Below are 15765 nucleotides of genomic sequence, written 5' to 3' on the forward strand. Positions count from 1 at the left end.
AAATGGTAAAAAGATACTTTAATAACTTCCCTAATATGAGCCTCAAATGATAGATCAGGATCAAAGATGTCCCCCAAACTCTTAATTTCTAGTTTAAGTTTTGATGAGAGACTGCAAGGGTCGAGCTCATGTAATCCCACATTTCCTTTTAGTTGGTTCTGTGATCCCACTAGCATAACCTTTGTTTTATCTGAATTCAACATTACAAAATTCTGTGACATCCAATGCTTGATGTCTGTAAGGCAAGTAGCTAATAGCACCCAGGCAGAATTCCTGGCTTTAGGGACAAATATAGCTGGGTATCATAGCAATGGAAGTTCACTCCATCTGTGGATAATGTCACCCAAAGGTAGCATATATAATGAAAACAGCAAGGGACCTAGAATGGAGCCCTGTGGAACACCACAGACAACTTCCGATAATGCCGATTTTACCTCCCCAATAGAGATGAACTGAAACTTATCAGAAAGATAAGATTTGAACCAGGATAGGACAAGGCCAGACAGTCCCACTGTGCTTTGAAGACGATTCAGTCGGATGGAATGGCCTACAGTATCAAAGGCAGCACTTAGATCAACAAGAATTAATACTGATGGAAAGCCAGAGTCAGAGCTTATCAGCAGATCACTCACAACTCTGACAACGGCCGTCTCGGTGCTATGTGCAGCATTAAAACCAGGCTGAAACTTCTCCAATATACCATTTAGAGTTAGAAATTTTTGTAATTGAATTGCAACAACTCTCTCTAGAACCTTATCCAAGAATGATAGGTTGGAGATTGGCCTATAGTTATTGAGGGACTTTAGGGTCCAAATTGTGTTTCTTAAGCATAGGCTTTACCAGAGCTACCTTAAGTGCTGAGGGAACTATACCAGAGGACAGCGAAAAGGCAAGTGTTGAACTCCCAAGCAATTTCAAAATGACTGGACCATTCTATCAACCAGCCTCAGCATAAACCCCTTACACATGCTTCTTTAGAGTATGATATAGAAGTTCTAGATTGCTGTTTTTCAACCCCAAATTTGTGATTCCACCAAACTTAGAATTCCACTTCCAGCCTTTAATATGTACTGGTATATGAATAAGCGAGCTCCAGCAAACAGGCAACACTTTAACTGAGTGGAATCCCACAGCTCCGTTATTACACAAACGATTCATCATGATGATCAGTGAGATTGGCTGTAGAAATCTCCTACTACTTGAATGAAGAGGAGATATTCCTCTAAACAAGACTAAGACAGTCCTGGAATGTTAACAGCACATGTTTCATAATTCTGTTATGGGACTGACCAGAATCCAGTCTAAAGCTGTACTGAACACTGAAGTTTGGGAGTGGATTGCAAAAAATAAATACAAATGTGAGGACAGTCTGAAAGCTTGGTGTCTTTGTCATTGATACAAACACATGCTATATCCTGGCAATGGAAATGGTTTATGAAAGATGAGCAGCTGAAGAAGTACAGTAGGGATAACAGATTAACTAAAACCCACAAGCTCCCCTCACAGGAATTTAATGCTGTCCTTAGTATGTAACGCAATGCGCTATCCGAGCTCCCACTGCCAGCAATACATTCACTTTGAAAATGCATGACACATTTACTAAGCCTCACTATTGGTATGCAGTGTTAGCTGTTGTCAGTAACTGTTGATTTGAATCTTTATAAAGTCTAGTGATGCATTCTGAACTGTGGGCCCAGTGATGCAACCTAAAATCCCACACTGGAGCATTGCTTGTTATAGGTTTGGTAACACTAACAGTTTGCTGTTCCTTGTGCAGTTAACAAACCCACAGCTACACTTTGGTGGTAACATAGAACTGTACAGGAGACATTAAAACAGTTTTTCTCTTTATTTATAAAAATACAGAAAAATGTCTATGCATTCTACATTATCATTACCAATTATTATTACACTTCAACGCACATGTACAGTATCCTACTAAATCAACTGCAAAAGAGATATTTCACAAAAAGGGTTAACTGTATCACCTGCTGATCGCAACACATTGTGCTATTATTAAAAAGAAAAAGGAAACCCTCTGTGCTCAGACAGTAATAAGAGCTGCTATTGAAATGAGAGCTACACAATCCACACCGTCCCCCAGGCAAACAAATACATTAAACACAACAAAACAAGAAAAAGTGTCAGACTAGCTGCCAATTTATTTGATTCTCGTCTGGGACAGGCTGAGTCCATGTTTTACTGTGAGGTTTAATCCAGGCAAAAATAAAAATAAAAATGATATATCTATATATATGGTGATTAGAAAGTAAGTTTACCACATCGATAATATGGTGCCTTGATGTGGTAAACTTACTTTCTAATCACCCTGTATGTATGTATATGTATAGAGACAGAGAGAGAGAGAGAGATGTCCAAGCTAATTGATGGAAATACAACACAAAGTGCATGTCCAAAGTACAGCAACGGCGTACCATTTTTTGATAACATTACAATTTTACTACATATATAATAGCACACAATTACGTAGAATATCTTGATTAGCAATGTATTCAAACTCATCAGGTTTCTTTATTAAATAAATTAGGAACATGCATGTTAAAGTGTCATTAGGGGATATTTGTGTTTAATTGAATGATAATTTCTTTGTTTTTTCATCACATGAAACTTTTACAAATTAATTCAGGCTTCCATTGTTTCACTAGTGAACAAAAGACAAGAAATGCAAGGCTACACAAACCCAGAAATGTCATATAGCTAACCTTTAAGCTATGATCAGGAATCAAACAAGTGATTAAAAACTAGATACTTTAAAATGTTCCTGTGCAATTTCAAGATGTCGGCGATGTTGTTCCATAATTCTACCAGGCTGTAAACGGATCTAAACTGTCATTGCACAAACAAAATGTGCGATTCAGAGAGATCCAAAACACATACTAAACTGATGATTTCACAGCCCTTAATAAGCAGGAGTCTTGAACTACATTACCTGAAAAAGTAGGCAGTCTAGACTGGAGCTAATTAGGTCTGTGAAAACAGGCATTACAATTGCATTATTAAAAATACTAGTTTACATTTTATTCTTTGTAAGATCTCTACAACAAAAAGTGTTACTACACATTTTAGCACAAGTGAGTTTCTATTTTTTGTCTTCAACAATAACTTATCCATTTTGTAAACATACACCTAAAACAACTAACACAATCTGTGGGTCAACATGAGAGTTTACTGAAATAGGAAACTATATACATTTTTATCATTTCAAATTAAACAAATATATGTGAACTTTAATCTATACGATGTTTGAAGTACAGGAAGCTTCCATTTAAACACGCTGTTCTTCCGCTGCTCGTATCGACATGTAGTCCCTTGTTCTGCCACTAGAGGGCATTTTCTTGTTTAACTTCAAACAACAGTCTCGTTTCACAGACCTTAATTAGCATTTACCTTGGACCATTTTACCTAAAATAACATTAAACTGTGGGTTCACAGGCTCCGAGTAGCACTAATCTTGGACTTCCTAATATTACCTTAAATAAAGTTGTCCAAGACTAGTGCTAATTGGGGTCTGTGAAACCTTAGTTTAAGGGATAAACCTGGATAAGGGTGTCTGCTAAGAAATAAATAATAATAATAGTCCAAGATTAGGGTTTACGGGTAACTTGGGTCTGTGAAACCTGTCGTAAGGGCTGGATTTACTAAGCTTTTGCTCCAGTGTCAAATTTGTCCCCAAACTGTGTTAGTGGGATAAAAAGCTTCTAATTTTACTAGAAAGCATCTAATTTTTAAATAAAAGAAAAAAAAGATCAAGCGGTTTTCAGAGGGTTTCTCTATAACTCCAAGCAAAATGGGTCATAACACCTTATAAATGTGCAAAACCAATAACTTTCAATGCATGTTAAACCAGAGCAGTGTAAATGATTCACATGAAAAACCCCTTTATCATGAATTCAACATCAAAAACACTAACATAGATATCAAATATGGAACTTTACAAACACTAAATGAAACAAATAAAAATATTGCTGGGAAGCAGAATATACAGTGTGAAACCTTTTGAAGCTGTAGGAAATAATAATAATAATAAAAAACCCTAACATTATTATTATTATTATTATTATTATTATTATTATTATTATTATTATTATTATTATTATTATTATTATATAAAAGGCAGAAAAGTCCAGGATGATAAAAGATATTTTAGTCATTATTTACAGTTCCCATGTAAGTGCTCTTCTTCATCCAGCTTTGGCCGTTTACACAGATAATTATTTCTAATATATAATTAGAAGTAATAACAAAGTTGGTGCGACCTCCTAAGCCAAATGCCACCCCTTTGAATCCAGGTAAGTTTCACAACGTGAAAACACAAGTCATTCAATCAAAAAATGCTCCCTGTATTCTATGTACGTTTTATACAGTATAACATATTTACATTGCATAGGGACTGGTGAAGATAAGACTATAAATACTTCAACACTTTTCAGTGCATGATCCTACCAATGTAAACCAGTGTCTCTGACCCATGTCTTTAGCTTTCATTTTACTTGCTATTACAAGTATACTGAAAACTCTTGATTAGACTTCATGCAATCTGAAACAATCTATTCAAACATTCTCCCATGAAGTGGGTGCTACATTCTACAAAAGCTTGGTCAGGCTCGAGCCTTCAATTTGAAAATACAGCACCTTTCATTTCTGCATGGAAGTCTGAGCCGAGTTCTCTATATATCTGTATAAAAAGGGCCACATGCTTATGAAATTTCATCACTCTCCAGAACCCCTAACAATTATTTATCTTTAAATATGCCCACCCCCCAATAAAATCTCACAAAAACAACATGACTGTAAGCAAGCTGCTGTGCACAGTGTTGGATGTAGGCTATAAGCAAGCTGCTGTGCACAGTGTTGGAGGCAGGCTATAAGCAAGCTGCTGTGCACAGTGTTGGAGGCAGGCTTTAAGCAATCTGCTGTGTACAGTGTTGGAGGCAGGCTTTAAGGTGTCGTGGATGAGAGTCTAGGTCATGGGAAGGCACTGTCGGCGACAAAGTTTCTGGCTGCAATACCACAGGAGGAGCTGCTGCTGGTTTGGGGGCCATTACTGGTTGATGTTTCTGTCTGCAATAACACAGGAGGAGCTGCTGTTGGTTTCAGGGCCATTACTGGTTGATGGTAGGCCTTCGCTGTTGCTGTGGACTGCTGTGGGGTTACTGGTTTCTGTACCCGTGGCTTTGGAACAGAAAAAAGGTATTTTACGTCCACAGCTTCAGGCTCTGGTTTTGACGCAGGGCACGACACTTTGGTCTTGGTTTCTTTAGGCTCACTGCATCCCGTACAGTTGTTTTTACATTCCGTGCTGGAGGAGCTCTCGCTCTCAGGGTGATATTGCTTGAGTCGTATGTGCCATGCCAGGCTGCACACAGCAGACACAGTTTTGAACTGGTGGATGACATTTCGGGGGATGAAGTAAATGTCGTCATCGTACAACTGGATCCTGGAGTAGCGGATGCCTTCCCTTCTCAACTGGTTTAGCTTTGCATCATCCACCCACTGAACACACTAGAAAGATACCAAAATCTATTTGCATTACAGAAATATCATTGTGGTAAGTAAATATAAATATTGTCAACAATAACTACTAAAATTAAATGTTATTGTTTCAATTATAATTATATCCTTTGTGAATTTATCCATAACTTAAGAACAGAAAGACAAGATGGAATGGCAAAGTTTGCAGAAAACACAAAAAAGTACAAAAAGTGAGTCATGACAGATCAAATAGTTTACCTCATTACTCAAGCATGCAACTACTAAAGGCTCTTTATCCCTACATGTTTGTCTCTTTGCTTAAATACCTGGGACACAGGTGGTTCGTACAAGTCTAGTTGTAATCTCTGTACGACATCAGTAAAATCTTCTGCATGGAAACAAACCACATCTTTGGTTATTCGAGGTTGGTCGCTCCTGTAACAAAACAGTACAGTTTTAAATCAGTGCAGTGCATTTCACTGTCCAGTTTAAACAAGTCCAATAGTTGTTGTGGCAATCAGGCCATCACTGCAGGTGCTGTAGTGCAGCCAGAGGACCTGAATATCTAATCAACAGCAGCTTTAGCAGCATCGCTTTCTAATCAAGCACGCTGAATCGGATACTCAAAACCTCTTCCTCGAATGGGTTCTGTATACAGCTATCCAGACAGCGCTTTCCCTCCTTCACCTACCATTCTCCACACTGCACAGCCTTCAGGACTCCCACCGCAGCTGTGCTCTGCCAGTCAAACCCTTGTCCCACGTGATCTGCATGGGCCCGAGTCCGGTCTTCAAACAGGACCTCACGGGGCTCGCTGGCTCGAGGCAAGTAATGCAGGTTCTTTATTTCATTCATCGACCTGCTTGGCAAAACAAAACAAAGTCACTCTTCAGAAGCGCACATGCAAAGGGGTGTCCAATCACTGTCCTGCAGGGCCATCCCAATCCAGGGTTAAAAGGCACAATGAAATAATGAACTGTTTTAGGGTCTGGATGGAGGGTTATTTATAAAAAAAACAAGAAAACTCTTTCAAGGATTTTTAACAGCAACACAAAATGAGACCCAACATGTTAAAAAAAATACCTCCATCTGAATTCAATGAATACATGTATAAATATAATATACATAATCTTTATGTTTATGTATATTTTACATTATTTAATTTTAGGACAGACAGTAAATACATAAATGTCCAGTCATCAAAATGCTTGCTACTGTACTTTGTGGAGAACACCATGAATATAGAGCCCTGTGTTTCAAACACAAACTGTATCTTTAAACTGAATAATTGTATAAAGTTTAGTTTTTTAAGATTAAGAACTTCACCTGTAGCCTACTGTGACAGAGGTAGAATGATTCTTGGTGTTAGATCTCCCTCTCAACCTGTGAGGGCACTGTGTAAAAGGAACAGAGTACCCTTAACTACAATTTATTCCTTTGGAAGGGGGCGGAGCTATGGTACCCAAACTCAATGACTCGGACGGGAAATGGCGTGGCATCCGAGGATTGGAGGAGTGGATGCGCTCTTTAACCTAGGGGTCATGAGCGAGGGTATAAATAGGGTTCGTAGTGTAAGTGATCTGTTCCTTGGTAAATGGTTAGTTTTCAAACCTACAGGTGTTGCAGTATCGTGAACCGTGAGTTTTGTCTTGTGTTTATTAACTGTTTTCTGTTTTTTAATAGACTACCAGTAGCACGATCTGGAGCTGTAGCGAAAGCCAGCATAAACCCGGACATCACGTTCACCCCTGCATTTCACAGAGAACTGTAATACACCACTAACACTTATTCACTGTCACTAAAAACTGTGTTTGTGTTTTGTCTTTAGCGTTGGTGTGTAAAACTGGACTTTTGGTTACGGGTCAAACCCGGGAATTACAAATACCGAGTGATACACGCCGCTGTATCACTCCATCATAATTATTTACAGTTGTTCACCATAAGGCTCTGGACACTGTTTAATAAATCAATAAATACCCTTGCACCTGCAAATCATTGTCTGTCTGTTTTTGTATCCGCTCTGCACTGCACACACCTGTAACCACTCACGACTTTGCCAAACCTACATATTAAAAATACATTAATGGTTCTGTTCTGGTTAAAGTGCTATAGCAAACCACAAGTAAAGTACTATAATGTTGCTTGTTTTACTTATTTTGCATGTCTTGTGACTCAGATGTAGTTAGAAACCGATGGAAGAGTTTGCGGGACCAACCCTGGCAAGTTGCTAAGTACTCACAGATCAGAGACACAGTATATAATGAAGTGAGTTCGGGAGTCTCATACCGTCGTCGTTTAAAGGGGGACTTTGGCATGTCTGCTGTTGGGATCATCTGTTCCCCTGGCCTCACCCACATAATGGGTCCATCGTCACTCTGAGACCTGCACTGCAGCTGAAGGCTGGACAGACTGCCCCATGGTAGTGTCATCTGAAATAAGAAAATAAGTTCAAAACTGAATAACCTTATCACATGATCTTCCAAACTACAGAGGATGATGCCTCGTTACATTTAGTTTCGTTCAAGCAAGAGAAACGGATCAAACATCAATAGCCCTAAAGCGTTTCCTGATTTATGATGCAAACACCACACATCTCTTTAGGAGTCTCTAAATCATCAGCACTAGCACTATGGATTTATTTATTTAACCAGGACAGAACCCTTGAGATATACATCTCATTTTCACAACCCTTGGGACTTTAAATAATGGTTTGAACACTTAAACAAAAAAGTACAGTATTTATTTTTCATAACAAGAATGGGATTTCATTATATGCTATCTAAAATCCAGACAGTGTTTTACCTTCAAAAAGGGGGATTCTTCCAGCATATCAAGGAACTCTGGAAAGTAATCCCCGACCTCTTCATCCACAGCTCCGACGAGGCTGATCTGCCTCATGGCACCAGCCCGGTACGTCCCAGAGCAGTACGTCCGATTAACCTGCAGCACCACAACAGAAACACAACACATACAAAAGCAGCTTGTGCAGTGTCTGGAAGGGCAAACCAGGTCAATGGTGCAGTGGGTTACGCGCAGTCACATCCCTTTGTCTGGTCCAGCAGCCTTGTGGTTTGTTAGGGGAAGCGATTTTTAGGTAACAAACTTCCAGTAAGTAAATTGGCCCACCGTTGGACATTAGAGATAAGACTGGCCCAAAATGTCATCATGATCTTTTTTTTATCAATTTATTATTGGAGTAGTGGTTAGGGGTCTGGACTCTTGACCGGAGGGTCGTGGGTTCAATCCCAGGTGGGGGACACTGCTGCTGTACCCTTGAGCAAGGTACTTTACCTGGATTGCTCCAGTAAAAACCCAACTGTATAAATGGGTAATTGTATGTAAAAATAATGTGATGTAACAATTGTAAGGATAAGGGCGTCTGCTAAGAAATAAATAAAAATAATAATAAATTATTATTATTATTATTATTTTTTTTAGAAAACTACTGTATTCCTTTGAATTTAAGACACATTTTTAACCATTTTTTTTGCTTCTCATAAATATCCTGCGTCTTAAATTCGAGTAGATCATATAGTGGTGCATGTATTAAATTCGCCAACAAAAGACGTGACTACCCGAGTGCACAAACAGCAACGTGACTGACTGACGAGAAAAGATGAACCAAAACGTTACTGTCCAAACTCGAATCATCCATGAAATACATGCAGCCATTTTCAAAGAAGAGTCATTTGCATCCCGAGGAATTCAAAGAAGCTTTTACAATTTCAGTATTTCTAACAAACAGTACCAGCCTGGACAAAGCGGAAATGCAAGCAACACCACAGTTCACAAACTGGGAGAAAAGCCGGTGTGTGTGTGTGAGTAACCTCCATATATGTATGTTATGTTGGTATTGTGCACACCATTCTGACTGTTGTGTTTGTAATGTGCTCAGTGCTGTTGTGGTTGCTGGGTTACATGTTGCCTGATGTAGTGGAGTGTTGTGTCGTGCTTGCTGTTGTGTCGTGCTTGCTGTTGCAGGATGTGTGATGCTGTAAGTGAGTGGTGGTGTGTGTACGACAGAGACGCCATCTTAAGGATTATACAGTACGCAGCACAATGAACAATCTCCGTGGTTAATCTACAACAACACTGTTTCATGTTAGTTTTGTACGATACAACAGTGTAACTAAGGTTGTATCTTTGTAAATGCATATTTATTTGATGTTTTATTTTTTCCTCAAATTGAGGGTGGTAAATTTGGGCTGCGTCTTAAATTTGAGGGTGTCTTAAATTCAAAGGAATACAGTAGTAAAACGAATGGAAGACTATACTGTGTGTGTAAACTGCTGACAGGCTATTCAAAGATGACAACTAAAGTCTCACACTTGACAGGTAAAAAGGTATTTGAAAAAACTCATTCTCTTAGCAAATGGCTCTAAAAAGAAATGTCTTTGTATTGGTGAAACATGAAGAGATCAGACAGACAAATTGCAGAGATCTGTTTTTAAAGATTCTGGTCCTTCTAATTGATGCTGAGAAAGCTATAACAGAACCTCTGTCTTATTAGAGTTTAACTAATAAAATGTTGGAACACCAACCTCTTCACATCAGTGAAGCATTCAGCTAAGGCTGACACAGCCAGGGTATCATCAGGATTTACAGAGATGTAGAGCTGTGTGTGTCATCGGCACAGCAGTGAAAGTTAACACCATGTTTATGCAGTATCTCACCCAGCGGTAACATGTACAAAGAGAAAAGAATGGGTCCCAGTATAGAGCCTTGGGGAATGCCACAGGCAACCCATGAAAATCCAGACGGAGTATGCTAATGAAACAAATTGCTGTTCATGAGATATGACTTCAATTATTTTAGACAATACAGGACAATCCAACCCAGCTTCTGAGACGATCAATTAAAGCGGTATGGTCCACTGTATCAAATGCAGCACTTCAATCTTAAAGAACAGGAATAGATACACAGCTAGAGTCTGCACTTCACAGATCATTCACCCCTCTGATGAGCGCAGTCTCTATACTGTGCGAAGAACGGAAACCCCACTGAAACTTTTCAAGCACTTTGTTACTCTCTGTAATGTTTTCGGCGTCGCTCGTCGCTCGTCAATTAGGAATGTTTTTTATTACGAATGTTTTTTGAAAGTGACAAAAATCAGTCTAGTCATCACTAGTGATGACTGCTTCCGGTTTGTATGTTAGCTTGCTTTATTTTAAAATAATTATCAATCACCTGTTTGTAGCTTAAACACAATTACATAATGTGATTTTCTTTTTTTTTTTTTTTTTTACTAATCTCAATGGAAGAATTTAAAATGTCACTGCCGGCATTTCATAGATCTCTTCAATTCTCTCCCCACATGCGCAGTACTCAAATTATGAAGCAGACATTCGCACTTTCTAAAAATGTCAGAGAAAATTAAGCGTGCCAGTGATAATGCTCAAGAACCTGAAAAGATGCACACTTGGAATTACGGGGGACAATGCAACCTGTGGCAAAAAAAATAAATAAATAAAAAAAAGTTTAAATGCGCAAGACAAAACAACAAGAACAGTTAAAGTTTCAGACATTCCGGAAATCTCTGATCCCATGGGTTGGGTTGGGCTGTCTATGATGCAGACAATATTCTAATTTACTGTAGTTATTGTACTGCCGCAAAGAAAGCCTGCCGAGATGTTTTAAAAGTCAATTTAACAAAACACGACTGTACAAAAGACCACGTTGCTTCTACTGAGCATGCCATCGTCAGTACCTTCAGCAAAGAAAAGGAAGCCGTTATATCACAGGGCTTGAATTTCAGCGTGGGATCGCGGAAATGGAGTGTTTTCCAAGTTGCTCCCGCATATCTGCAACTTTCAGTGCGGGAAAATCCTGCAGAGATATTTTAAGACGCCAAGCTACTGTATTTACCCAATTTAGAATGCCTGAAACGCTACAACAATCTCTGAGGAAGCGGGTGTCAGAGAAGAACGCATTATGAGCCGCATTCTGTGTAGTTCTGGTTAAAATAAATAAATAAATAAAAGTAGTGTTGGATATTTTAAGTGCTGCGATACTTTATTCTCTCGAACATGATTCTCGGCCGCTGCCTTTAGCATTATAGAAACTCAGTACACTGCAGTAAATAAGCAGTTTTGGAAAAAAGAAAGATGATATTAAGTCTATCTACGTGTTGTTTTGCAAGCGGTGACTTTCGCTTTAACTCTTAAAACTCAGCCCCATTCATTTTGTGGCGCCAGGGCATTGAAGGTTATGCACATATTACAGACTAAGGGCTTTCCAAAGACATAGTCAGCGTGTGTGTGCGGTACTCCTAGCCAGAACTACGATCGCATGAAGTTAAGCCTCTCATCATGTGACAGAGTTCACAGCTTAGGTTTGGTTTAGAGTCTATTGCTCCGTCACTGTAGCAGCTAGACTGATAGGGGCAAGACTTAGACTCAGGCTCAGCTTCCCCCCCATGTTCATTTCATATTGAGGTTCAATGGTGCAGTGTTTTTTTCAGCCATCTATGATTATAATATTTATAGCAGTGACCAAACATGATTTTTTTGGAAAAGCTGATGAACAGCTGTTAGGTCTCCTGAAAGCAGCTTATTTTAAAGCAACACCAGTGTGAATAATGATGCAGTAAAATATATTAGTTTTCTAAATGCAAAAGTGCCTTTTTTGCCATCCCCCTTCATTTTGGAATCCCCCCCCCCCCCATTGACTGCAGCACAGGGGGGAAATCCCCCCCAGCACACAAAAATGAAATTCAAGTCCTGTATCAGCTTTGCATACTGCTTATTACCTTGCCAAGAACAGGCCGGATTCAGACTTTGGGGATCTAATTATGTTCCAGTGAAGTCAGGTAAGAAACATTCAATTCATGTATATAAAGTAAAATCTCACTTAACAGCCACATCAGAGGTTACTGTGAAAAATTAAAAAGCCAAATTATTAGCTCTGATTGCTTTCACAACTTCATAGATCTCCAATAAAGTCACCATGATTTGCAATCCCAAACCAAAACCTGTTAATTAAACCAAAACCTGTTAATTACTACCAGTACCTCACTAGTGCCACCTAGCCATCCCTGCAGAACTAACATCGCTTTCATTGAAAATGTAGCACCGATGTGAACAGCTGACTGCGAGAGTGGTTTCAGCCGCTACAATGCAATAAAAACAGATCTAAGAAATCAGCTTAAAGTGACACGTGTAAACCTGCTAATGCACATGACTGTGGATACGCCCAATCTTGAGAACATTTCTGAATTTGCCTTTTAGAAGGCTTTCCAATACTGGTGCAGTCACAATAAGCACAGGGTTCTGGTTTGAGCTGTTGAGAATCCTCTTCAGTGTTGGAAAGGTGAAGCAAATGTACATTGTGCCAGACAGTGCATGTATATTGTTCAAAACAAATCATTTGAAATTGTAATTTTATCAATTGAAAAGTCTCATTTCTAGATTTTTTTTTATTATTATTGAAAATAAATGAGTATTTTGTGAGAAAATAAGTAAATGCCTGACTACATTAGAAAGGAATGGAATGCTACTATACACCACACACTTATAATTTTTAAATAAGATTTTAGTTACTGCCTTGAAACAACTGTAATATATTGCACTACATCTTTTATTTAGAGAACCTGAAATGAATAGGATTTATTTTTTTACATGAAAAGCACTTGGCAGGCTATAAAAATGATACTGGAATGTTTCTGTGTAGTGCAATGTGACAGGTTTTATTGCCATGTTATATTGCAAAACAATTGCAAAATAAACAAGGAAGCAAAATCCATTCTGTTAGGAGTAATATATTGTATGTACATTGTTGTGCAATACATCTGTCTATCTATCTATCTATATTATAGTAATTTAAGGTACAGGTGGAATAAAAACAGGATGCGTAGCACCAGTACTGACTACTGAATTTCTCTAGTGACTAAAGTTTATTGAAAGGATTAGTCACTAGTGACTACAAAACAGAAAAGCCAGGGAAAACCACCTTAGCTAGAAATGTCACATTTGAAATAGGTCTATAATTGTTAAAAGCAGTAAGGTCTATGTTTGGTTTTTGAAGAAGAGGTTTAACCACAGCCATTTTGAAGGCAGAAGGAACTACTCCTGATGACAGTGAACTGTTTATCATGTCCAAGATAATTTCACTCAAATCATTGAAAACTGCTTTTAGAATTTTGATTGGAATTGGATCCAGCAAGTAAGTGGAACAATGAATTTGCATGACCAATTTATTGAGATCTTGTACTGTAACCTGAGAAGATGCCATAGCAAAACTAATCTGATTACACTGCACATTCAAAGAAGAGCCATGAGCGAAAAAGAAAGCAAGGGCCACAAGGGTGAGCATACCTTACCTGAGAATGAAAATTTGTGATACTGGTTGTTTCAATGTCCTTCTTGCCAAGGATCTCCATTTTGACCGGAGTGCTGGGGAAGTTGAAAGCGAAGTAATCCAAGAAGTCTGGCAGGAAGGCAGCGGCCCCATGCACAATGGCCAGGGCGTACTTAGCTGCACTCTTCTGGCTTTCACTGAACGTCAGCCTCAAGAACTCCTCTGCGAAGCGCTCCATCTCCACGGGAGACAGGAATGAGAGTTCATCCATGTAAGCATGGAGCACAGAAGCCCCTCCGTTGGGCTGGTGCTCCTCGTGGATGAAGCGCCCGTACTTGGTGCCCGTCTGTAAGCAGGTGCTGCGGATGGAATGGTCGTGGTGGGACAGGTAGGGTATCTGCACCCCGCTGGGCGTCCGGAACCCGGCTGTGCCCACGGTGGTCTGGCAGTGTTGCTCTTTTTTGAGGTATTTGAGTGCAGAATCGTCAGCTAGCCCCTCCAGCAGCGCGTCAGGGGCCAGGCAGACGAGGCCAGTGCACACCGTCTGCACCTCCTTGTTGTACATCTTGACCCGCTTACCTCGCTCGTCCTCTCTGTGTTTTTTCTTCTTTTTCTTCTTCATCTTCTTTATCAGGTACTCATCTGCTGCTTGCGTTTTGCTGTTTTCATCAGGAGGCTCTGTATAGATCAAATAAAAAGGCATTGCCATGAGGAAAAAACAACCTTAAGCCAAATAATATTCCTTACAAATACAAATCATCAAAGTTGGTATTGTATGTCAAATAGAATTTGAAAAGTTCTAAAGTAACAAGATTCCACTACAATATAATGAACGCTTTGAATCAAAATACCTTTTTTTCATTATGGTTTTTCTTCAAAGCACCAAGCAGTGCAACCTTGATATGAGTGGAAACAGTGGGAATAAGAAGTGACATATTAAAATCCAATGTTCACCTTCGAAAGTGCAGTGACAGTTAAGAAAAAACACACACAACCATTTTTTCTTAAAGAAATGAAATGTAACATTTTGTTCTTTTTTGGGGAAATCGTCACACTGCGATGTACTGTACAAGCAGATGAAAATGCAACACAAGCACACTACAACAAAGGGGCAGTTGACAGCAAAAGGCTCTACCTCCTACCCGAAAACAAAACAGTGCATGGCTACCAACAGACTCATTCTATTTTTTTTTTCTGTAATGTATGTTATCTTTTAAATGCTGTAAACTGATTAATATTTGTATTGGCTGCTTTAAATTGGCTAGATGTCGGAAATCACACACAGGCGAAAGGGAAACGTTGTATTTAAGAACAGCGCTATATAGTCTCTTACCTTTCTTTATTTTGTTCACGGCATCCTTCGCGTTAACCTCGCTGTTCTCTTTCTTCACTTTGTACTTCCTCTCTTTCTCTCTGTTGCGATCATGCTTCTCCTTGCCGTGGACTGACTTCACTTTGGGCAGTTTGAGCGGAGAGAAGCTAAACAGAGCCGGAGCTGCTGGGGGGAGCGCTTTCTGCGTCTTGGGCTGATGCTGTAAGTGTGTTTGAGTCTGTGTCTTGTCCACCGCTACCTGGGGCACCTTTCTCGGGGAGCCCTGCACGAGAGTCTCTTTCTTGCTGTTGTTATGGTAGTACTCGGACTGCGAGGAGTTGCGATGGTGGTGTTGCTGCTGGCTCTGTTGTTGTTGTTGTAAGTGATGATGGTGATGATGGTGGTGGTGTAGCTTCGCCTTTTTGACTTCTTTCTCAGTTTTCTCCCGCTCCCCATTCGGAGAACAGGACCTTTTTTTCTTTTTCTTCTTCTCTTTATTAAATTTATCCAGACTGTCTCTTGCTTTTTCTTCAACTTGTTTTACACGGACCACACTGTCCTGAGCCGCCATTTTGAAAATACATTTAAATGGCACGAAACGCATAAGGCGCATGTCAAGAATGCTGGTGGTCCTGGGAGCTGTAGTTCGCAGGCATGCAGGTCAC

At 39.5% G+C, this 15765-nt stretch overlaps 1 protein-coding gene across 1 annotated transcript; it reads right to left on the reverse strand.

The window, feature by feature from the left end:
- Nucleotides 1–1834: 1834 nt before the first annotated feature.
- Nucleotides 1835–15765, reverse strand: LOC117429638 (lysine-specific demethylase 9). The gene is made up of 7 exons (XM_034049392.3): nt 15122–15765; nt 13811–14466; nt 8296–8433; nt 7780–7922; nt 6185–6352; nt 5820–5928; nt 1835–5523 (listed from the first exon to the last, which is right to left on the reverse strand). The coding sequence occupies exons 1-7, from the start codon at nt 15711–15713 to the stop codon at nt 4987–4989; spliced, it is 2343 nt and encodes a 780-aa protein (XP_033905283.3). The 5' UTR covers nt 15714–15765; the 3' UTR covers nt 1835–4986.

This window comes from Acipenser ruthenus, chromosome 30 (assembly GCF_902713425.1).
Source record: "Acipenser ruthenus chromosome 30, fAciRut3.2 maternal haplotype, whole genome shotgun sequence".
In the NCBI taxonomy this organism is placed as follows: Eukaryota; Metazoa; Chordata; class Actinopteri; order Acipenseriformes; family Acipenseridae; genus Acipenser; species Acipenser ruthenus.

What these genes read in the sequence shown, in the direction of transcription:
- LOC117429638 (XM_034049392.3), bottom strand. Translation starts at nt 15,713, where the DNA reads ATGCGCCTTATGCGTTTCGTGCCATTTAAATGTATTTTCAAAATGGCG. An exon ending in TCACAAATTTTCATTCTCAG is followed by an intron (nt 8,434 to 13,810) that starts GTAAGGTATGCT and finishes GTGGTGCTGCAG; the next exon opens with GTTAATCGGACGTACTGCTC. An exon ending in GCTGTGCAGTGTGGAGAATG is followed by an intron (nt 5,929 to 6,184) that starts GTAGGTGAAGGA and finishes GTTTTGTTACAG; the next exon opens with GAGCGACCAACCTCGAATAA.